We start from the raw sequence: 23,777 nt of genomic DNA, 5'->3' as shown, positions 1-23,777 counted from the left end.
GTTACAATGCTCTCCAAGGGAGTCTGTTTACCTATCTCTTTCCTTCCTCTTCTAGGCGTTTACTGGACACAGAAGATGAACTCAGTGACATCCAGTCTGACTCTGTGCCCTCGGAGGTCCGGGACTGGTTGGCTTCTACCTTCACGCGGCAAATGGGGATGATGCTCAAAAGGACAGAGGAAAAACCCCGCTTCAGGAGTATTGTCCATGCAGTACAAGCTGGGATATTTGTGGAAAGGTAAAGGAACATGTAATTACTTTGCTCTACTAGCTGCCTGGGTACTGCAGACTGCAGCTGTGCTGTGGTGACACAATTACAGGAGATGGAGAGCACCTCAGTCCAGAAGACCTTGGAAAACTAGAAGATGGCTCTGTTGAATGAAGAATGCTTTAATATGCTTTTAATGATATTTTTACACAGATCTACATAGCATCCCAGAACGTGAAGTTAAGTAACAGATTGCAGCCTGAAACAGCACATACATCTGTATTATGCTAAAAACAGATTAGTAACAGCGTGATTGGAATAATTTTGACAGGGAATATTCACCTCTACGTAGCCCTACCTCAAGAGTGACAGCTCTTAAAATTCAGTCAGCCCAGACCAAACCATCCCTAGCCTCTGCTTACCTCTGTGGTCTAGCTTTTCTTACAAAGAACTGTTAAGAAGCAGAAGAAAATCCATTATCATAGTATCACTGGAATGAACTACAGACCAAGACTGATGTCAGTTTGAAGTTCAGGGAGGATTTAAAACAAACCCCACCATTGAGTCCTCTCAGCCTTCTGTGTTGTGATTTGCACCACAACCTACTAGTAAAATGGATTTTATTTTCTGAATCCTTTAAAGCATTTAAATCTGGGCTCACTTGTAGTCTTACCTTTTCTTACTGAGTAATCACTCTTTGCTGACGTTCTTCCTTCAAGCTAGGAGGAGGACCGGTACATGTGAAACACTGAACAGACTTTAGGCAGCATGAAAGACAGCAAAGCCCAAGTGTTTACAACAAAACTCAAGTCAGAAATGGAAGAGCAGAGCACCTTTCACTGTTTATGAAAATTGCAGTGACAGTCTACCAGCCCTCTGTGCAGGAGGCTGGACATGTCAGACAGTGCACCACAAGCCACACAGACACACAGAAGTCTCCTTCAGCTCATCAACTTTTTATCTGTGTACCAAAGTTACTGTACGTATGTTAAGAGTGCCAGCAAATTATAACAAGACTAAACTAGTCATTTCTCCTTGGAACAGGCTTCTCAAGGTTTAACAGGCCATTTGTGGATTAACCCTAACTCTCAATGAGGGTTAATTAATCAGGCTCAACAAGGAAGTAAAGGAACTCCAGAGGTGGCTGCTGTTTTCCAGCTGATCTGAATCGCTATGGTGCAAAGGAGGAAGTGTGGTTCCAGAGAAGGGTTGTAACTAAGGGAGAGGGAGTCTGCTTGAACTGTCACTAAAGAAAAGGCTGAGACTGTAGTTTAGGGAAAGAGTGAATTTAATTCTCCAAAGGGGGAGGCCTTTTCTCAGGTCTGAGTGCCGACCACAAAAAAAGAAAAAGGGAAATGACTTCACACAGGATCATTTTGGATTGGAGAAGAAAGTTTTCCATCATCTCCTTTTAGTTCTATGTTACTTAAGTGTGAAGGTAGGTGACCTGCAGAAAGGCATTTTAGCTAGGACAGTATTTCTACATTCACTAAGCATGTTAAACACAGTGAGGACTGAAAACAAGTCTAAAATCTGGTCTGTACATCAGTGCTTTGTTTAGTATGGTTGCAGATGTTGATTATTGCCTTAGTCTTTCTCTCCCTCAAACATAAACACGTGGTAAACACCCAAAAAGATTTTATACCAGTCTTTAAAAAATGCAGGCAATAGTAACAGCTGTACCAAACTGGAAAATAATCAGTCAGAATTGGCTTGCATGTGGACCAGCAAGGAGTAAGGGAACAGAAAGAGCAGTATGGTCAGCTGCCATGGAAAATGGGGAACATCTTTATTGTGTAAGCATAGACTTTTCCTCTGACAAAGACCTGATATTAGCAAGCTCTCTGTGATGTCTTGCCAGGTACCCAAGCTATGAGGTACTGGGGACTTTAATAGTGTCAAGCTAGACTATACAATAAGAATGGTATAGAGAACATTGTTCAAGTTAGGAACAAGAAAGAAGGAAAAAATAATCCAAATTGCAGTTGGAGTTTCCTGGGCTAAATAAGGTCTCCTGTAATGAACAGTCTGTTGCTTTATGATTTTTGTTTGTTTTGTTTTGTTTAACTCTATTTATGTGTTGCCTTATCTATTTTATCTTGGTAGAATGTACAGACGGACTTCCAATATGGTTGGTTTGAGCTACCCACCAGCTGTAATTGGAGTGCTAAAGGTAATCCCAATAAAAAGGTGTTGGGGGGTGCAGGGTTTCTGCACAAAGCATCAAGATAATATTGCAATATTTGACTTGGTAAGGGTATCTTAGTACTTGCCCTTTCCTTCTCTCTGACATTTAGTTTAGTTCACATGAATTAATCATTTACTGGCCTAAGGGAATAGCCTTTCAATAAAGGGAAGAATAGAGTTCGAGGTTGTGGCCATTTTCAGCTTGTGAAGGTTACAGCTCTGTTCTAGATTATGGAGATTAAATTGAGGATTTAGTAATATGCTGGAATCAATTGACCTCCCACAGGGAAGAAAGAAAACACAGATGAAAAGAGGTGGAGAAAGAAAAGGATCAGTTGCTGTGAGAGAAGGGCATTTCTTGCAGTATGCAGCTTCAGGTCTTCAAGGTGACAATCAGTTTAGGAATAATAACCCTTTAATAAGTTTTGAGGTTTCAGAGGAAAACTGATTAGTCAGAAGTGGTCTTTAAAAAACGGGTTCAATCCATGTGACAATTGTGAGTTTCTTTACTTAGGCAGGAATTATCAAGAGTGCAAAAACCAGTTGGCTGCCAACTGCCTGCACAGCTACTTTGCAAATTACATATTGCATGTGGTTCAACCATGCCATGCAACAATAGTGAGAAAAGGTGATATAGAGGGTCAAGACACAGGGACATGGTGTGTAAAGCTCATGAAGCAATCCTGATGCTCCACTCCACACTGGAAAGACTTAGAGTTAGGGTTCTGAATCATAAACTCATGAAAATACGTGCAAGAATTGCAGAAGGTCCATTGAATGCTAGAAGAATGATCAAAGGTGCTTTACATGTACACTTCTGTGTACATTGTGACAGTTCCATGCTTCTGTTAAGATTTTTTCCCCCTAGATATTCAGGGTGAATGCTGCTCTCACTGTTGTCTATAACAAAACTTCTGTCGACTTGACAAGAGCAAGGATTTCTCCATCAGTAAAATCTAAATAGTTCTACTGAGAAACTTGTCATCTATGGGAATAATCATTATTTCATGCCTGAGAACAATTCTAATGTACTGTTCTGCAATTCCATAATTTGGTAAATTCTATCTGCTGCAGGAGCACAACATTAGCTACAGGAAAAAATCTATAAAGGAACCCTTTTATTTCCACAAGATAGGGTTTCTTTACAGTGAATTAAACTTTGACATAGTTGAGATGTTATTTTCAATGCCATAGGACCCAAAAGTAAATTATTACGTATGTGCAAGTGTTAAATTAATTTGCTTCATTGACTTCAATAAGTAATTATGAAACAAAAACATTGCAAACCCAGGAAAATACTTTAAAATGACTGAGTGAATGCTTTGGGCATTGTTTCTCTTGTCCATTTCCTAAGTTTGTTCAAGAACTTCAAAACATGTTTTCTTGATGGAAATTTTTTCTCTCTCCAATGCCTACTGAAAATGTTGAAAAGCTGCAATTTATTATTACTTCTCTGTGACTTGGGCCACGAATCATCTCAGGAGAAGCTTGACCATGCCTTCAATGTGTGGACTCCAAGCAGCTTGCAGTATCAGCTGCTCATCAAGCAAGTGATTTACTGGGATAGGTGAATGCCGAGCTGAATTTTCAGCATCCTTGATATTTACTCAGTAATTAATGTCTCTGTGGACTGTACTTCCACAAGAGACATACTCAGCTCTGTGCAATCAACACTACATGAGGAACAGGGCTGTCAGGATCAGCCCATGCTAGAGATAGCTGATTCCAAAATAAGTTGGTCTCATTCAGAACTTGTGAAGTCCTGTAGCTATGCCGATGTATGGGCAACTGACCGCAGTTAAAGGTCACTGTGTTTTGCATTTGACTTGAAGTTAAGTCCTTACCTGGAACATGACCATGACAACAAGCGTACTAATTATGGGAGATAATTGTAACTTAGCATTTCTAGTATTGCTAAGAAAGGAAGCAGGTTCTTAGGGCTCTAATGATTAAGAGGACTCCACATTATGTCTATCTAATACCCATTTCTTGCACTGTGGCCACGCGTGTGTTAAATGTGCTCATCTTTCTTCCCTGATGAAAGTGCCACAAGGAAGTGGGAGGTAACCTGCAACGGAGTTTGAAAGTGCAGGGTAACTTCAGTGTACAGATGCCAACCTTTAATATGTGGTTTAAGGACAGTCATTCAGATAAACCTCTGTGGGAAGTACATCAAAGTTCTCAGCAGGAAAGAGAGATTGAGAGCTGGTCCTGTGCCTGATGCAGCTGCATGGCTCATCTGTATATCATTCCTCTAGCTGTAACTCCTTCTGCACCTTTCCTCTGTGTTGCTAGATGGAGGAGAAAAAAGTTCGCAGGGTTTCAGGAGCATTCAATTCTGAGCTCAAGAAGATTTATCTTTATAGATAATGAGTGCTGCCAGCTTCTATGACCTTTCCTAAGAGTTGAGATTTGAACTTAACCTTCTTGAAGAAGGCTTATAACTTATACTTTAGCTTTATGAACTGGGAAGTGAGCTTTTCCTCCTCAGTATCTTGACTGACCACCGTGCAGCATTAGTATATCCTTTACAACTGACTAGAACTTTCCTAGATGGAATTTGATATTTATTTTTCTGTTATAAAGGTTGGAGTTTATATCATTGTTGCATTAACATTACTGTGAAGTTCTCCAGCTCTATAATCTTCTGAAAACCTCACTGAACTCATCTTAAAAAAAAAAAATAAAAAAAGAGGAAAATTAGGGTCATGCTGTCTTTGGACAATGTAAGATGCAATAATCACAATTTACGATTAATATTAACATCAGAAGGAGCTAAGTTACTCTTTGGGATTAGCAAGATAGTTCTTCTAATAAACTATTATTTTGGTTGATTGAACTGTAAGTAGTAAAAATATTTCCACAGCTGCCTGTATTTGCTTTAAATGTAAAATCCATGTAACTTCATTCTGTTTTAAGCATGAGAGAATCATTGGAGTGCTTTGCTCACAGTACAAACTCAGAAGAACTCTATAGGGACAGCTAAATCCAGAGGCTTTAATATCACTAAAAAGCACATCTTGTTATTCCACTTTCCTTCAAAGTTAACATTCTTTTTTGTGGACATAGCATGTGGGCAGGGGCCGAAAAGGGTAAAATTAGCCACAGTAGGGCCACCCCAATGCTAAAGCAAACCAGGATTCTTGGCTTTTTGGATTGAACCTTTGCTGATTAAATTCTGGTGTGGAGAATTGCCATGTTTAGCAAATACAAGCAGCATACATGTTGTTAATGGGCATGAGTCATACAATACTGATGAGTAAATTAAACCCTGCATTGCTTAAGTGGAACTGAAGAAGTTTTTTTAAAAAAAGAAAAAGCTAAACACTTAGATTTCTACTCTAATTCTCCATTTGTAGATGCAAAATTATAGCAATTGAAATACCATTATGAAAGAGATTAGCATATTAACTGTCTTTTCTACCCACTCTTGCAGAATGTAGACAAGTGGTCCTTTGATGTATTTGCACTAAATGATGCCAGTGGGGATCATGCACTGAAATTCATTTTCTATGAACTTCTCACGCGCTATGATCTGATCAACCGTTTCAAGGTCAGTAGTTAGAAGATGGGTCTTTTTTTCCATCTTGGAGTTTGTTCAGCTTCCCTCTCATCCTGCTTTGTTCCGCTCAAAACGCAAATGTAGCACTGTTTGAAGGCTTCGTGGACACTACACTTTTCCTGGTAAGCTGGGCCAAATGTTAAGTAGTACTTTTAATTGCAATGAACAAAGAAGCAGAAGGGGTTCCAAACCAACTACCCCATGAAATCCATGGGAAATATTACATTTGGTCCTGTGGGAATGATAGTATTGTTTTCCTGAGATTCACAGACTCCCAAGCATGCAGAAAAAAAAAAAAAAGAAAAGAAAAAGGAGAGTGTGGATTCAAATTCATCAAAAGCAGTGTGTCCAGCACATCAAGGAATGTAATTCTGCCCCTCTACTCTGGTGTGACCACACCCGCACTACTGCATCCAACTCAGAAGTCTTCAGCACATGAAAGACCTAAACCTCTTGGAGTAGGTCCAGAGGTCACAAAAGTGATCAGAGGAATGGAGCACCTCTCCTATGAAGAAAGCCTGAGAGACTTGGAGTTGTTCACCCTGGAGAAGTGAAAGGTCTGAGGAGACCTTATCACAGCCTGTCAGTAATTAAAGGAGACCCATAAGAAAGATGAAGACATTATTTTGATCACGGTCTATAACAACAGGGCAAGGGGTGATGGCTTTAAACTGAAAGAGGGGAGATTCAGACTAGCTGTAAGGAAGAACTCTTTTGCACTGAGGGTGGTGAAATGCTGGCACAGGTTGCCCGGAGAAGTGATAGTGACCAGGATATTCTCTCTCTCATGCCTGTTACATATGTTTTAGCATGCTATTTATTTGTGAAGTGTGAACTGCTCTTTGGGATAAAGGTCATTATTCCATTTTTAATTCTGTGCTGTTTTCCTCAGATCCCCATTTCTGCCCTGGTGTCCTTTGTGGAAGCTCTGGAGGTTGGCTACAGCAAACACAAAAATCCCTATCACAACCTAATGCACGCTGCAGATGTGACACAGACAGTCCATTACCTCCTTTTCAAGACAGGCATAGTGGTAAGTACAGGAATTGGCATCCTGAACATATAATGAGATTACAACAGGTTTTGCTCAGTAAGGAGATTATGATTATCCACACAGTAGAACTGGTTTGCACTGTAGACAAACTTCATTTGATATGGCTATGCTGCTGAAAGTAGAGATTTAGGATTATCTAGAAGTAGAAGGTAGGTGAACATGTCTATAACTCTTTTAATAGTGATCTAAAAGAGGATGAATGAGAAACCTGAGCTCAGCTTTTAATGGTCAGAGAGCAGCTTGGCCGCTTTCTTAGCCTGAGTTGATAGGCAAGTTATATTTATTGGAAAATGCTCTGCTTGTGAATGCTTAGCCCAGTGCAACTGGGACTCTCTGGAGGTGAACTCATGGGTTTGTCTGCCTCTGTTAGCTTGATACATCTGATAGATCATATAGGTATCTTTCTCCTTTCTTTCATCAGATTTCAGTGTTCTTTCCTTGGGTACCATTCTAGGTTACTAGTGCATAACCTACATCCATAAATTATCCATGTCCACACAGCTCTCAAAGTCACCTGCTATTGTGAAGTGTTTGAAGTGACAAATAAGAACTCTTCAGTATTGAAATTCTTTTCTAATTCCACTGAAGTATTTTCCTATTATTTCAGAGGAAACAATGTCCTGAAACATATGCAGAAGCCAGGGAATGTGCAGATTCTGATTTACGTCTCTGATAGGGGAACTAGAAGTTGTGTGCTTGTGAGCATATGCAGCAGCTGGCTCTGCAGCCAGTGACTCACTCACCTGAGCTGAGCCCTTTGCTTTTGTATTCCTACTGCACAGAGCTGTGCACCAAGTATCCTGTGCAGAGTGTTAGGAAGGAGTTGCACTCCAGAGGATGTACTGCAGTGCTTGCTGTTTCCTAGGAATAATCCCAAGCACTCATTTTTCCCATGGCCAAAAGGTATGGGCTATTTGGGGTAGGATTTTATGAAGCACAGTAAGAAACCATTTTTCTGCGAATAGGAACAAGGGACTTGCAACACTGCATCCAACAGTGACATTTCTGCTTTGATTTCTTGTGAGAATGTTCTTTTTAGCACTTTACTCTTTATTTTTCTTTTCCTTAGTTTCCACCCCACATCAGTTTCAACCCATCTCAATGTGAATAGATTCATGTAGTTTGATATGATCTCTAGAGGCCTCCTGCTTACTGTAGGACTAGCTTCTAGCATGTAGTTTGCTCACACATGATAAAGGAAGGTAGGGAACTTTTCCCTGTTTTCAGATTATGCACACATCACTTTCTTATCCTTACTCTCATGTATGTAGTTGTTCAGTTCATCACTTTCACAGTATCAATGCAAGGAACTTGGACATGCTGGAATGCAAGACTTTGGTTTTAGAAGGTATGTTGGCTTAATTCTTCACTGGGATGAAGACAAAAACCTGTGAAAAATGTCATATAAAAAAAACCCAGAAGAAAACCCTCATATACCTTGTTAACCAGTTATTTGCAATGTGAAAAAAAGTGTGGTTGGTTTGTTTGCTTTTAAATTTAAATAAACTTCATGGTGGTGATTTGTTCTAGAAACAATTGTCTGGTTTATCTTTACATAATTTGTTTGACTTTGTCAGGCTTCCCGTTATTTACAAGGTCTCTCAACAGTTTTGCTTCAGGCTTCTTTTTCCTTCTGTTTTCTTTTCAATTAAAAAAAAAAATAATTCTTTCCTTCTAATCATATTTACTGCCTGAAATCTTTTTAGCTTTCCTGTTACTTTGTTCCTCAGGATGACACCTGGGAATGAACTTCTTATACCTTACCTTATGAACTAGAATATTTTGGGTTCTCTCATTGACAAAATGTTGAAAGAGAATTTGGAGTTTACTCTGATATGTATTTCTTAGAGGACTGGGATACAAGCATGATGTGCAGAAACAACTTCCAAGAGCTGACACACTTCTTATCATTTCATTCTTTCTTTAACTCTGTTGTTCAGCTCTGCTGATTACTTTCTTTGGTATTATTTTCTGATTAATCTTTGTAATTATTAGGAATTTCCATGTGATTTCTTTGTGAACACAGGCAGTGAGGTGCAAGTGATAAAGTTTAAGAATTCTTTTTCTGATACTGACAAGAATTACAGGAAAATATTTCCTGCAGCAGGCAGGTAACAGTGCAGGTCTTCTGTCACATCTGTTTGTACCTCCTCTCCTCTAGACTATTGTGATTAATAAGTAGATCCTCATGAGCCCTGCAAATGAGAACTACTTTGGAATAAAAGATCATAAACTCCAGGGAAGGAAACAGGCTAGTTATTGCAGGTTTTGCTTTGCAGCATTATCTTGGAAATACATCTATGCATTTTGTTAGTTTTGGAAACATTGCTCTTTCCTCTTCCTTTTTCTTTCTGTATGCATGAATCCTTTTGTTTACATGCCAGTGACTTGGCTAATTCCTCATATTTATTGAATCTTTGTGAAAGACAATCATGTCTCATTACTCTTTCTTTGTTTCCACTCTGGAAGCCAATACTTGTTCTTTCATGCCTTCTTCCCCTACCCTTCCCCACCTCCCACCCTCTTCACCATGCCTCATGCCTTGTCATGGCAAAGAGTTTGAAAGTTTTGTTCTGGATTGTTTTTGACAACCCTTTAAAGATGAAAAACATTCCATTCACATTTCCACACTCTTTTTGCCTGCAACAGTGTCCTGCTGTTTTCTTGATAGTTCTTGATGGCTTTATTCTTTCAAACTAGCTCTGTGTTCCCAAGATGAAGTCCATTACAGACTAGTGAAAGGTAATATCCCTGCTTCAGGGGAGATTGCATCCATTCTCTATGGGCTTTCACTTTCTTATTTGCTTTTTCTTGCAAGGTTTTAGAAGAAAGAGGAGTCTAAAAGGTGCCAATTACTCACCTGCTATTTCCCTCTAGTTAATCACAAGCCTATTTTGATTTTGTGCTACTTACATGATTTAGTTCTTACCCACAGTTCACAACTGTAATCCCAGTCTGTATTCTGCTGTTATATTTGACACCTCTTCTCAGGTGTATTACATCCTATTTGAAAACCTACCTTACCTGAGCTTGGTCAACAAGTGATGCTTTGATAGAGCATGTGGGTCAGCACTTTTCCTCTGTGTGTCTTACGAGATCTCAAGCAGAGAGCTCATTGCCTTAGTGATATTTTAAGTCTTGGGTCATAAGATCCTGTTGGAGTACAACTTGTCAGACGATTCCCAGAAGGTCTAAAGTGGATGCATGAGACTAGTTGGGTGTGTCCCATGGTAGTTCTGCATGCATAATGTAAGTTTTCTCTGCCTGTTCCTGAACAAAAGCGCCTGTTTTTTTCTTTTTCTTTTTCTTTTTTTTTTTTTCCCCCTATCATTTGCACTCTCTCCTTTTGGGAAGTGGCAGAACATGTTTGAGGAATGGAAGACCGGATCTAGATGTGTAGCCTGGAAACCCTCGTTCCCTTTTCCCTCCATTGTATTTGCCAGAAGTTGTTACTTGAAAGTTCAAATCATAGTCTTCACTAGATGTAAAGCATTCCTTATTGACAAGTCACAGCTGGAAACAGAAATACCAAAGATTTCTCCACCACCAGTGCTGTCTGTTCCTGTTCTGGACCAGTGAAACAAGTGAAATATCTCTGGTCTATATTTTCAAAGTACTTTTAATATAAGGAGGTCTTTAATACAGAGACTTGCTTCATTCTTCAGTAGTTATGCAAGGATGGCTGTGAAAGGCAGAAGAAGAGCCTGCAGAGCCTCTCAGTTTTCTGTGCTTCCTCTGCGTGTGGTTAACAGAGCAGTGGTGGTCCCTGAGCGATAGTAGGTGTCTAGGGTAGATTTATGAAACCCTACTGCCTTTACTGGGCTTTAAATTAAAAGGTGGTTTGCACATGAATGTCTGCCAAAATGTTTGCAGGTTGACAGTGAGCTGTTACAAAAATATTTGGCAACCACTGTGGTAAATGTTTTCTCTAAATGTAATACATTGGATCTTTTATGCAAATATTTAGAGCATTTAGTAGTATTTACAAGTATTTAAAGCCTTTGTCTTTATTATGCTTAATATTGACAGCACTCCTCAAGTGCTACCGTGGGAAAACCAGACATAAAATGATTGATAGATTCAGAGGAAAATTACTAAAAGCATATGAGTTGTTTAGAAATCTAAGTCAAAAGTGACTTAAGCTTTGAAAAATAAGGCTTCAAACTAGGCAATTAGGGAAAAAAAACAAACCAAAACAACAAAAAACCCAACAAAAACAAGTAAAACAAACCAATTCTCAGATGTTCCTATAAATGATAAATAACATGTGAGGTTTTGTTTCCCTATTCTCCTCTTGATTTAGTGATTGACAAAGACTGTTTGTTACTGAAAACTGGTGACATTTTTCTGTATTTGAGGCTCTTATACCCAGGTCAGCTGAGCTGAAAATACATTCCCTGGTGGTATGTGCATACTTGCTAGTATATATTGTCAAATTCCTCTTTTTTTGAGGTTTCTCTCTCTCTCCCTCACATACTGCTCTTTTTGAAGGGCATATGTTTCCCCTTGCTCTGCCTCTAAGCCTTGTTAGCTCCTGAAAACATTTTGCTGAAGTTTCGTTTATTTAGATGAAGCTTCAGGAAAAACACTGGTTTGGATTTTTGTGCATCAACCAGAGAAGTCTGCTTTAAAACAGCTGGCAGGCTGCAGGGGAAAAGCAATGATGTGCAGCATTGACTGTCAGCAGGGGATAACTTGCCTTAAAAGACAAAAGCCTTAATGCTGGGGAAAATGACAGCTTATCTGATTGCTCTGTAATCTCTTTTCAGCACTGGCTGACAGAGCTGGAGATCTTCGCTATGATCTTTGCAGCTGCCATCCATGACTATGAGCACACTGGAACCACCAATAACTTTCACATCCAGACACGGTGAGGTCACTGTAGAACATGGTGAAAGGTTGGGAAATGGAGTCAGGAACATTCGTGGAACAGCATCACACTCAATTAGTGAACTGCCAGGAGCTTTTTCTTTCAGGTGTTACAGGCTGAAAGTTCATTTCTTTAGGCTGCATCTAATTTTCTCTTGTTCAGTTGTTTATAACGCCATGTATGTATTCTAGCTTCCTAATCATTGTTTCATACTAATAATCAGGAAAAAGGAACGTCCTAAAATATTTCTGTATAAAGTTGCCAAAGAAATTGCTGCACAGGGTGATGTATTCTGATGAAAGTATAGTTTTGGAGGAGATACTATAATTCAACATTTTTCTCTCCTTATTGAATTTGAAGAATCAAGCATTAACTGCATAAATCAAGAATTCAGCAATATCTGTATTCATCAGTGAGCACCACCACTACACACACTGTTTTCTCTTGAGTGAAAAACACCACCTGCAGCAAGGGGATATGTTTAACATGACCTGTTCAGGGATATAATTTTGTTAAGCTTTGTAAATTGCTAGGCAGTAATTAGCTGATCACAAACTAGACTGGAATGGCATATTTTTTGAATTTAGAATCTTCTTTAAAGCTTTTGAGTTGAGTTGGTGGAAGAGAGAAAGAGATGAAGGTTGCAACAAAATTCAGATGTGTGCAAAGATCGCGAAGTCTCATAGTGATAAGTAGGTGTCATGCACACTTGGGTATTTGTCAGATGCATTGCAACTTACCCAAAATGAGGTGTCTGGAGTATGTTAGCTGTGTGTCACAGATACATAAAGCTTGCAAGGATAAAACACAAATATGCTCAGGACAGCTTGAGAACATAGAAAGAAACTTCCGTCTCTGGTCTGGGCCAAGCCACGCTCCACTTCCTGCATGTAAGAATTGGGGATATGCTGTATTTTCCAAATACTTATAGAAGAATTCAAGGAAGGACATTTGTCATTTAGTTTCTGTAATACTGAACATCAGTGTAGGGGGGGTGGGGAGAAGGGGGGAGGGTGGAGAAATATTCACTGCTCTCTCTGAAGCAAAACTGATCAGGGACTCACCCTCTGCTGCCATTAATTTCCACGGTGACCTCTGTATTCAGTCCAGTTTAGCCTTTCATCAGTGTCAGATTTATGCCCTGGAGATTAAAATAAGGTGTAAAGTACCTTCAGTCTTACTCTATCTGACTGGCAGCCACCCTTCCAGACAGCATAGTCTAGTGCACAGATGGCAGAGAGCAATTCAATTATATCTTGCTTGCAGCCAGTTTGCTGTTCTGGAAACAATATTGGGACACACCTTGTTGTTGCTTGCTTGGGTACAACATACACAAGAGCTGGAAAACAGCCTCATGGCCTCATGATTCAAATCTAAATTTACATATCTCTCACAGCTCTCAGCATATTTTTTTAAGTATGTAACAAAGAGGCAGATGAGTCTCAGATGATGAAACAGATTTTGTGGTGCATCTTGATCATTAGTTTTCTTTTACTGAACAGCAATGAACGAATTATTACAGGTGCTCTTAACATGTTTCTGTCTGTGCTATAGAACTAATCTTCGTAGTTGATCAATGTAGCTTCTAAACATGAGACTCTTTAGCCAGGGAAGAAACATAACCTTCTCTATGTCTTCTTTTAAATGCCAGGTCAGACTCAGCCATTCTATACAATGACAGATCTGTGCTTGAAAATCACCACGTTAGTGCAGCGTATCGTCTGTTGCAAGATGATGAAGAGATGAATATTTTATCTAATCTCTCAAAGGATGACTGGAGGTAAAAATTAACATAGTGGCTGCCTAGGAACATTGCAGCATCACCAAAGACATTGTTATTACTTTATTATATGCATTATCATATATTACATATTAGTATTTCTATTGCTGCACAAAAAAGAGCTTTAAAAGGTGTTAGTCCTGCTTATTGCTGCATTTGGTTTTCACCTTTGCTATTGAGACTAGGCTTTGTGGCAGTAGATTATAACATGCAGATTGATTCCCATCTAATTTCTTCAGTGTCACAGGGACACCCTTCGTACATGTAGAGCAAGCCTGCTGTTTCTTGATCCTAAAGCATGCACATAACCTTTATCTACTTTGACATTCCCTGCCTGGAAATTATAAATTGGACTTTATGCAAAAAAGAATCTCATCCAAGGAGCATAAGTCAGTGTACTGTATAGGCCAAGGTGATGTAAGAAGCTGTAATTTAAAATAAGCCTCATGCAACACATGATTTATGTGCCAAAATCAGCCCATGATTTGCTTTCTAATAGCAGACAGGTCAAACTGATGAGGGCTTTCTTTTTTTATGCCTTTTTTTTTTTTTTTTTTCAAATTCCAGGAGGTGGTACTTTAAAAATAGTCCAAAGTGCTAGACAGGAAGAGTCCTGCTCCATGGTCTCTCTCATGGGAGGGGAAGCAATTTGTGGGATCTTATGTGATGCATGGTGCCTCCTGCACACACATAAATGTGATGCAGTGCTGAGCAGTCCTCTCAACTTGTGTTAATATGAATGTGAGGAAATGAGCCCTTCTCCAGGGCCTGGCTTCTAGCAAACTGGTCAGTGAAGGCTCTGCTTGCTAATCTGTCTAGCCTGAATTTCCTGTTTATTTCAACTTGATGACAGTGGTGTGATCCTACAGCTGAACACCAGGAATGAAACTCAGGAACTTAGGTGGCTGATTTCAATCAATGTGAGTGTGGTGGAGGAGTGGCTTGGGAAATTCTATCGCCCGGTACAGAAAATAGTCTCATGGTGGGCAGCAAGCAGAAACTTAAAAAAAAAAATTGTAATTCTGCATCGAGGTGTTAAAAATCTGATTTATTTTTTTAGCTACAGCTGGTAATGCCTTGTCAAATACTGGCAGCAAATTACTGCTTTCTTTTTTACGTTGGCGGGGGAAATGCGAGGAACTAACTGACTAGAAACAGCAGCCTCAGAGGCACTGTCTACAAGAACAGCAGAGCAGCTAGCTGAGTGTGCTTCATTGCTAGATACTGTCTGTAGGAAAACAGTCTGCCCTGGAGCTTTAAACTGGTTTTGCTTGAATAAAATGTAGCTGTTTCTCATTGATTCTGTAGTGTCAACATGTGTGTCGTGTTGAGGCCATATGCTTAGACCCAAGGTTTCAAAGATTAACCCATCTCTTTCAGAAATACTCTAACTGCCTGAGCGAAAACACAGAGTGGTTTGGATTGCTTATTTGCTCTCTCACAAGTGGGGCTGTCTTGTAGCTGCCAATCAAGCAGCACCTACTGAACAAAGGCCATTATCTGGATGTGCTCTAATTCCAAAAAAGATTTTTCTGTGCTTTTGCCTGCCAGTTTGAAAGCCTATAGACAAATACTTGGGAAGCAGTGGACACATCAGCTGACTTCAGCAGGATCTGAGGTGTTGAGAAAAAAAGACGAAAATGGCCAGAGTTCCCCAGACTGGTGCTCAAAAATAGGACCCTCAGTAATGAAGGATGCTTTGGGAAACTATTGAAGTGTGTCCAAATTTAACTTTATTTTTGTGGATGTACTGGATAAATTTCTCTCAGCAAAAGGCCAGAGTGGTGATTTTTGGAAAGCAAGTTCTTAAGTGCCCTTCTTTCTGACCTGAGCTGTCACTCATTTTTTTCACATTACCTGTAAGAGAAGGTCTGATGGGCAGTAGATTTTGCAATCCTAGATGTCTATGTGAATTTTATCACTTTAGTAGTGTTCAGTCATCTAGTTAAGGAATGTAATTTCAGGAAAGAAATACAGAAAATTAAAGCTGCATTTCTCTGTTGGAAAATAAGTGGGAACAGGTTTTGTAAGGAAAGCAGATGAGACTGAAAGGGACCTCTTGGGCTACACTGAAGGAGAAAAGAATTGACTGTTTACTGGTACTTAAACATCTCCCCCTCCCCTTCTATTTAAACAAACTCTGTTGCTTATTAAATATTTGAAAAATCTGTGAGTTGCCTCATTTCATGAATCACATTTATGCAAGTCATCAACAAATAAATGAAGAACCTGTAAGAAAAGCAGATCACAGTGAACAGATGCTTTCCAAGATACTGCTACAGATGTCTTTTCTGGCCCTGTATTTCATCGTTAATAATTTCCACACAGTTTATTGAAACAGAGTATATTTAGCACAAGCACTTTACCATCAAGTGCAGGATTAAAGAGGCATCTGGAAAGTGTTTAGCTCCTTAGCTCTGTAGTGGAGTACAGCTTTGGGAAGTCACATTTAATGCAATACTGACTTTGTCAGTAAAGCTGCTTGGGGTTTTGTCCCTCAAATAATTCTGAGCCCTCCTTGTCAATCAGTGTTGTTCCTTTTGAGACTGCAGTGAGAAACCTTGAATGTTTTTGACATAAAGACAACTTTGGCCAGAGCCTTCTTATGTACATAATTGTGTGTACGTGGCTGTATAATCACACCCTTTGCTTGTGAAAGTTTGTTTCTATGCATTCAGGATGGGCACGTGCATGTTCTGAGTGTTACACCTTTAGTGAGATCAGCCACTAAAAATGTTTCCTTGAATTTTGCATTTTTTCCTATTAATTTCCATAAGGACAAAGTACTGATATTTCAACTGGATAAAACAAGCAAAAAGCTTATTTGAGGAGATGTTACTGTCAGTTCCTAGCATAGGGATTAACTGACCTAAAATGACATTTTCCTGTCCCTTTCTCATGATTGCAAGGGGATGTGGGTCCTTCACTAGGTGTTCTGAGGTGGGCAGTGGTATGGAGAAAAGACACATCCCACAAGTAATCCAACAGAATGAAGCAAGGCAGGTAAAACCATGAAATAATTATTCTAAACAGAAGATTATATTTTCCAGGTAGATCAGTGCAAGTCTTGGAAATACTTATGTGTGAAGTCAGTCAGAATCTATCTTGGCAGTCAGTAGTAAAGACATTGTAAAACTGTGCTTGATTATGGGACTGTGCCAGATACCATGTTTACACATAAATCATCTGCAGGACATCAGCTAGAAAACAAAACACCAAAGCTGTGATACTGGCCACAGGATATGTTATTATTCAGCATATGACAGTAATTAACCAGGAAATTCACTTCAGGGTTCTTCTACAATTTCTTTCTCTTGACAATTTGCTCTCTCCACCTGATTGTTCTTTCCCCTAATTCTGCAGAGGGTATTAAATGGCATGGGCAAGTTAGAATTTATTTTCAAATTTGGAAACTTGTAACTGTTTCTCAGTGTCAGATTATAGGTTTGAGAACATGATGAGTCCCTGCTTCCCGGCTTCGGGCCTTAGGAGAATGTAGATTCTACTATGAGAGAAAACATCTGGAAGTGTAATGAGAAATATTAAAATCCTTAATTAGCCAACCAAGCAGCACAGATAGGTCTATGAAAAAGACTATGGGTCCACAAGGGATCTTCAGCTGAGGGGACCTGCAAGAAAACCCTTTACAAAGCCACAGGAGAGCCATAAGACTCTCAGTAGCAACTACTTTCATGTGGTGCGTTTTTGTTGCCACAAAATCTAATGATCTAAATGAGGATGAATTAGAAACCTGAGCTCAGTTTTTCACTCTAACACAGACTTCCTGGTTGATTCTGCCAACACACTTCTGCTGGAATTTGTTTCACCTAATATGAAGAAGCAAAGTTGTCTGAGCTTTCTTCTTACTTAAGGGAGCAAGGCAGTACCTCCAGAGGACAATTCCACTTCTCTGAGGAGGGTAAGAGCCATGCTCTGGAGATACTGATCTCCATCCAGTCTCTAGAGCAAAACCAGCTGAACTGGTTACAGAGAAACCTACAGACATCTGAAGTCTGACAACAGTGACAGGAATGGATAGGAAGCTTTAAACAAAACTACTCAGCACACAGCATGTTCCCACAGTGCTTGTCAAGACAAACAACAGAAATTTCTTTGAAGATGGACTAGGAAAATTGAAAGCTGACAGATTCCAAGGTAGTGTCAGACTTTACAGTCTGGGTTCAGCTGGTGGCTCAGAAAGTTCTTTGAGGCTCTTATTGCACCTCCTGTCTTTTTGAACACTCCCCAGTCATTCCAAGCTTGTAACTGGGAACTGTTGAAGAAAAGAATGAGGGAAACCCATAGCTGCATGTGACTGAATAGGGTTTCATGTGTCTGTGAGCACATTAAAGCTCAGCAAGTGTGAAGAGAGAACTGGAAAGGCATGGAAATACATGAGTAAGCAATGGGGTAGCTTGGATGTTTTTGGTCTAAGAGGGAGAGAGAGAGGATGTAGCAGATAAAAACAACCAACCTCCCCCCAAAACAAACAAAGAGAGAGGATGTAGCAGGTAAAAACAAACAAACAACACCCCCACCCCCCCCCAAACAAACTACAAACAAACAAAAATAAGTCCTAAACCAAATCAAACCAAGAAAGCCCCAATGTTTTTACTTACAGAGCAAACTTCCTAGGAAATCCTTGAGGTGCATCCAAACTGTCAGTTTAGTGTGTTCCCTGGTTTGCTGCAGGCCCTAAGCTCCAGTAACCCGTGCTTGGGTACCTGCCAGTCCACTCCATGGCTCCACCATGGAGCAAATCAAATAGTGTTGGTGATTAGAAACCAAGGTGTAAAAAAGTAGCTGACACCATGGCTGGTTCCCTCCTGGCTGTGGAGCTAAAGACCTTAAAGCCAGAGTTGCTCAGGAGTTCATAGAGCTGTAGAAGCAGTTTTCACAGCAAAGCTCCACTCCCATGTTTTATTCCTACTCTTAAGGTGAAGTTTTTTTCCTGACACCTCTCATGAAGCAGAGATGTGATGGTCCTTCCAATTTAAAACTTATTTGTTTTCAGCCATTATATCATCACCTTGAATGCTGTTGGGTATGCAACTGATAGTACATAGGAGAGGGGTAGAGGAGATGGGTGTATTGGAGGAAGAGCAAGGCTGGCTGATGCCATCTTAATCTGTGTGTGGAACTTCTGGCAGAGGGGACTTGTTATATGCTTCCCATGAGACCTGGTAAGCACAGCAGTCTTGGGTCTCTACATAGCGGTGGCCTGGGGCTCAAACCTGAGTACAGCCACCAGTGGCAAGAGAGGCATGCTCAAAATAGACCATGTCCTTCATGAAACATTAATGAAAAGAATGGTAACTTTTATTTTTAAGTGAAAGCTGACCCATTTCTGAATCTCTCAAATCCTGAGCTGCTATGCTAATCTTGGGCTGTTCTTCCTCTCTTAACCTGTGGATAGCTGAACAGAGAGGTAGAGAAAACAAATTTGTGTTGTGTGCTAGATCAGCATGTCCTGAGATTTTAAAATCTTCAGGACATCCACATTACCTTCAAACGAATTTCAGCTGGACCCTAAACAAGTTTGCTTATCCAAAATTCATACTTTGAATGAATAATATCAAGGAAGTAATGAAGGTTCTCAAAGGTCTTGACTGCAGATGTGCGTCATATATGCTAGGAGATTATTTTAAACAACATTTTTTGCTTTAATAATGCAACTAAACTTTTAACATAAGAATTGACCATTTTTATTCAATTGGATAGAGATGCAGGTTCAAATCTCCAGCTGATTCATGCTAAAATTTTAACTAGTGTTTTTGCTTCCTTCTAAAAGTGCTTTATAAAAGAAACTAATTTAAGAATTTTGTGCTTAATTGAAAAAGGAGTACTCTTCCAAAACCAGGATTTCTCTTAGGACTGATTACCCACCTGGATTAATTTACAGCCCTCCCACTCCTGTGTTTGTGTATAAAATCATTCATCCTTTTCTCTGTCCCTGAAAGAGGGATAAGTACCATCAATAATTTGCAGATAGACAACAAAAGAAAGTGGAGCGTGTCCGGTGTGTCAAACTGATGCGGGGTTTTGTGTTTCTCTTTCCTTGCTCCTCTCATTTGATGCCATCCAAAAGGGAATTCAGAGCTCTAGTAATTGAGATGGTGTTGGCCACAGATATGTCCTGTCACTTCCAGCAAATCAAAGCCATGAAGAATGCTTTGCAGCAGCCAGAAGGGTGAGTCATTCCACAAGCTGCAGCGAGGGGCTGCATTTCAGCTGGTGCTTTGCCATTGTGTTTGGCTTCAAAAGCACCTCTCCAGAGGTCCTTCCTCTCTTTGATGGCTGCAGCAATTCTCTTTCTGCTATTGAATTTTGAATGAATTCACTTAGAGTGGATTTGCACCCTCCTATACATATATCTCTACCCTGTGCCGGTGGACCAAAGCTTGCAAAGTTCACGACGTTGGGATAAGCCTCCCTGGGCATTTCCTTTTGCATATCAAGGATGTGGTCCAGCTGAGTGACCTCTGCAGTCTGAGTATGACTTGAGATTATAAAATGTGCAGAATACAGTTTAGTATTTCTCTTCTGCAGATGGTATTAGCTTCTACCTCTGCAAGAGTCCTGTTCCAAAACCAGAGGACTGATGAAAAAAACCTAAGACCCACTGAGGGAAGAAGCAGGAAATAACAGATGGAGCCTTTGCTTTTTCCCAGTATGCCACTAGGCATTGTAATATTTTGTCCACAGCTCTTCCCTGTAAAATTCCTTTTATACTGCAGAAAACTCTGAGAGATGGTAATTTTTTCATCCTGGACATAGATCTGTCCAGAGCCTTCCAGAATTACACTTGTATCAGACCTGAGTGTGCCAGGCACTTGGTCCCCTCAAAAGGTACAACTCTTCCAGCTATTTCAAATAGTCAAAAGCTGGAACTGAAAATGAGACTACCCCCTCAAGGAACATTATTTACTGGGTGGTTGGGTTAGCCTATCAGGTTATGGTTTTAAGAAATTTTTTTGTTGTTGTTGTTGTTTTTGTCGGGAGTTTTGTGTGTTTTGTTTTGTTTGTTTGTTGTTGTTTTTGTTGTTTTATGGAACCAGAAGCAAGGATCACACTGACTTCACACTATTTTTTTAGCATTGAAACATTTATCAGTTACTCTGCAGACTCTTCAGTGCCCTGAGGTCAGATCCTAATGGTTTACTACAGTAAGATGGTAGAAACCAACTTCTGAGCTGCATAAAATGCAGCCCAGCTGAAATGGACAACACAGCAGCTCATCAAGTCTGCTTGTACAGACAAGCAAGCTTGGAAAAGAGCTCAGCAAGTTTCTTTTTGCATTTGTTAATGTCTCTTTTACATTAGGAGTTATGTATGGTGGAGAAATTAGACAATCTTTCATAGCTGTCTGATTTTATGAACACAGAAGTCATTCCACTAATACCCTGGCCAAAGATTCTAACAAACTCATTTCCCTGCTTAGGTGATATATTTGTCATTTTCCACTGCAACAGCAGACAATTAATTTGTTTGATCCTTTGGGTTTCCAGAATTGACAAGCCGAAAGCCTTATCACTGTTGTTGCATACAGCAGATATCAGTCATCCAGCCAAGGCCTGGGATCTCCATCATCGGTGGACCATGTCTCTGCTGGAGGAGTTCTTCAGACAGGTAAACCTAGGGAAGTTCCTCCTCATTTCTGCAGCACAGAGGGAGTGTGCAGGATTGGGCAAGGAATTAGGAAAACACAAACGCAGACCTTTTCCTTTTTATCTGATTTACACAAGAACCTCCTGAATGATGTGATGCTGTTATGCCTTTTGGGAAGTTAGTGTCTGATACACTGCCAATAGATATAGACAGTACATGGTAGAGATTCTAATTTAGAAAGCTAATATGAGATTCAAATTAGCCAAAGGTAGAATGTGTGATGTTCTACTTAGCTGTAGAACTGTAGAAAATATAGGATATAGGTAGCTGTACTTTATAGAACTGTACTTATATTGTTGGGGTAGATGTGAAAAATACATTCCCCTTACATTAGATGAAGTGAGCCAATCTAGTTTACAGCTCACAGTGGACTTCCTGTTGACAGACCCACAAATCTAGAGAAATCATTAAGCTCTGTGTGATAGCTATAAGCTCCCCAAGTGACTAATTAAAAGCATTTAAAGAGATGCCTTAAAAAAAAGGCAAAAGTAAACAGAGTACTTAAGAGTGTTTAGAATAGTTTTCACCAATATGAATTGCTGAGTAAAGTAGAAAAGTAACTGGAAGCAGAGAGATCATACCTGCAACTGTCTGTGTTTCCACACAGGAGGCTCATGCAAGCAGAATGATTTTTCACATACATTTGAGAGAAAACTCTGTTTATATTTATGCTTTTCTAGCTCAAAATTGTACTAGAGGTGTTAAAATGCACCACTGCTGAGTCCTCTAAAGACTGGTGGGGGAACGAAGATTAGTTAGATATGAAATTACAAAAAGCCCAAGTTTTGATCAGTTTTACATTTGGAATGAAGACAAAATTACTATTTTATGTTTTTGTAAGAGTTAACTTCATTTTAACAAAAAAACCAAACCCATCCATAACACCTACTTTAGCTTTGAAAGACAACGCCCTCCACATTTTTTGATAAAGCTTTACATAGACATCATATTCTAGTTTCAAAATTCTGCTTTCAAATTCAGGAAAACCCTTCAGCTTACCATGAAGTATAGGCTTGTGTTGATTCACCTTATTTAGTACTAGATTAATAAATACATCCCTACCTGAACAGCAGAGCAATCATGCACACTCTTCTCACAAGATTAAAAGTACCACCAGCCAAGAGGGACCATGGTGATAAGAAATTGGGCTGGCCTCAGATTAGGTATTTTTTCCTTATGGTCTTCACCTGCAGACCCTCTCCTGTCTTTTCTGGTACATGCTTAGCAGAGACATAAAGCCTGATGATGTCTGTCAGTGCAGGTCTCCAGCCCTATTTGTTTCCAGGTATTTTGTGGTGTGACACAGGTCTGTCTACATCAAGCAACCATCCTGTAGGTGTAAATGATGCTTCTGAGTACAGTACTGGGGGGGGGGGGGGGGGGGGTTGTTTGTTTTTTGTATTCAGCAACTATGGTGAGAATCTCTGTAAGCAAACATCCTGCATGAATTAATCTGTTTTACTGGTGGACTTTAGCTACCCCAAACAAAGGAAGGTGCCCAAACAGCTCAAAAGAAGTCAAGTATCTCTGAGCAGACATAAAAGCAGTCAGAAGTTCCTTTCTAAAGAGAATTAGGCACTGGGGTTTTTAAGATGTATAGGGACTAAGAGAAGAATGATGGTTAGGTAAGAGCTTGCATTGAGAGACTTTTTCCTGGAATACCAGCAGACACAATAAAGGAAGGTTTCTTGGAAATATTTTTGTGTTTGGTTTCCCTTTTAGCCTGATATTTACATATCAGAATCCTAACATAAACCAGAATTGTTCTGCAGTAGAAGAATACTATCAGTTGTAGTTCTATTTGTACCCCCATTTCATGTATGTGATATTAACAAAGAAGAAGCAGCCCTTCTTTTTCTTACAGAATTTTTGTTTTCTCTGGTTAGTTTGCTGGCTAATTTCACCTCCATTTGTCATTAGTGAGAAAACTGGCAAGAAGTTCAGCACAGTTAAAGTGAGCTGCTGATCTGAGGGGTTGATTCTATAGTATATTTAACAGGCTATTCAAATTTGGATACTCAATGGGGATTATTGGAACTAAAGAAATAAAGGAATCTGTTATAGAGTGACTGAACCACCAGGTTAAAGGGCTTTTTGGGAATATGCATCTTGAAAGACTGGGAAAGAAATGGGATTATAATACTTGCTCTTCTGTACCATCTTTTGATGTTAAAAAAGAACATTCAGTTCTGAGGGCTAGAAAGCCCATTTGGACTTGTGTACTTAGAGCCTTCTGTAAAATGTGTGACTCTTTGTAAAATGGAGTCCCCGTCTTCTTTGTACCCATCCTTTAAATACTGGAACATGGTGGCAAGGTCTTCCCTTGAGCCTTCTTTTCTTGAGGCTGAATAAACTCAGTTTTCTCAGCCTTTCCTCATATGGTAGATTTCCAGTCCTTTGATCGTCTTTGTAGGCCTTCTTTGGACCCTCTCCAGCCTGTCCATATGC

General features: G+C 39.7%; 1 protein-coding gene across 1 annotated transcript in view; it reads left to right on the top strand.

The window, feature by feature from the left end:
• PDE1C (phosphodiesterase 1C) overlaps nucleotides 1-23,777 on the top strand; it is a 277,040-nt gene that overhangs the window by 210,567 nt on the left and 42,696 nt on the right. The window contains exons 5-12 of the mRNA XM_054384765.1: nucleotides 56-238; nucleotides 2,315-2,381; nucleotides 5,832-5,948; nucleotides 6,850-6,990; nucleotides 11,781-11,881; nucleotides 13,533-13,661; nucleotides 19,750-19,851; nucleotides 21,170-21,290. Coding sequence (XP_054240740.1) covers nucleotides 56-238; nucleotides 2,315-2,381; nucleotides 5,832-5,948; nucleotides 6,850-6,990; nucleotides 11,781-11,881; nucleotides 13,533-13,661; nucleotides 19,750-19,851; nucleotides 21,170-21,290 — 961 coding nt within the window. The remainder of the gene's footprint in view (nucleotides 1-55; nucleotides 239-2,314; nucleotides 2,382-5,831; nucleotides 5,949-6,849; nucleotides 6,991-11,780; nucleotides 11,882-13,532; nucleotides 13,662-19,749; nucleotides 19,852-21,169; nucleotides 21,291-23,777) is intronic.

Source organism: Indicator indicator, chromosome 11 (genome assembly GCF_027791375.1).
Source record: "Indicator indicator isolate 239-I01 chromosome 11, UM_Iind_1.1, whole genome shotgun sequence".
Lineage (NCBI taxonomy): Eukaryota > Metazoa > Chordata > Aves > Piciformes > Indicatoridae > Indicator > Indicator indicator.
This window is presented reverse-complemented; position numbering and strand designations above follow the sequence as displayed.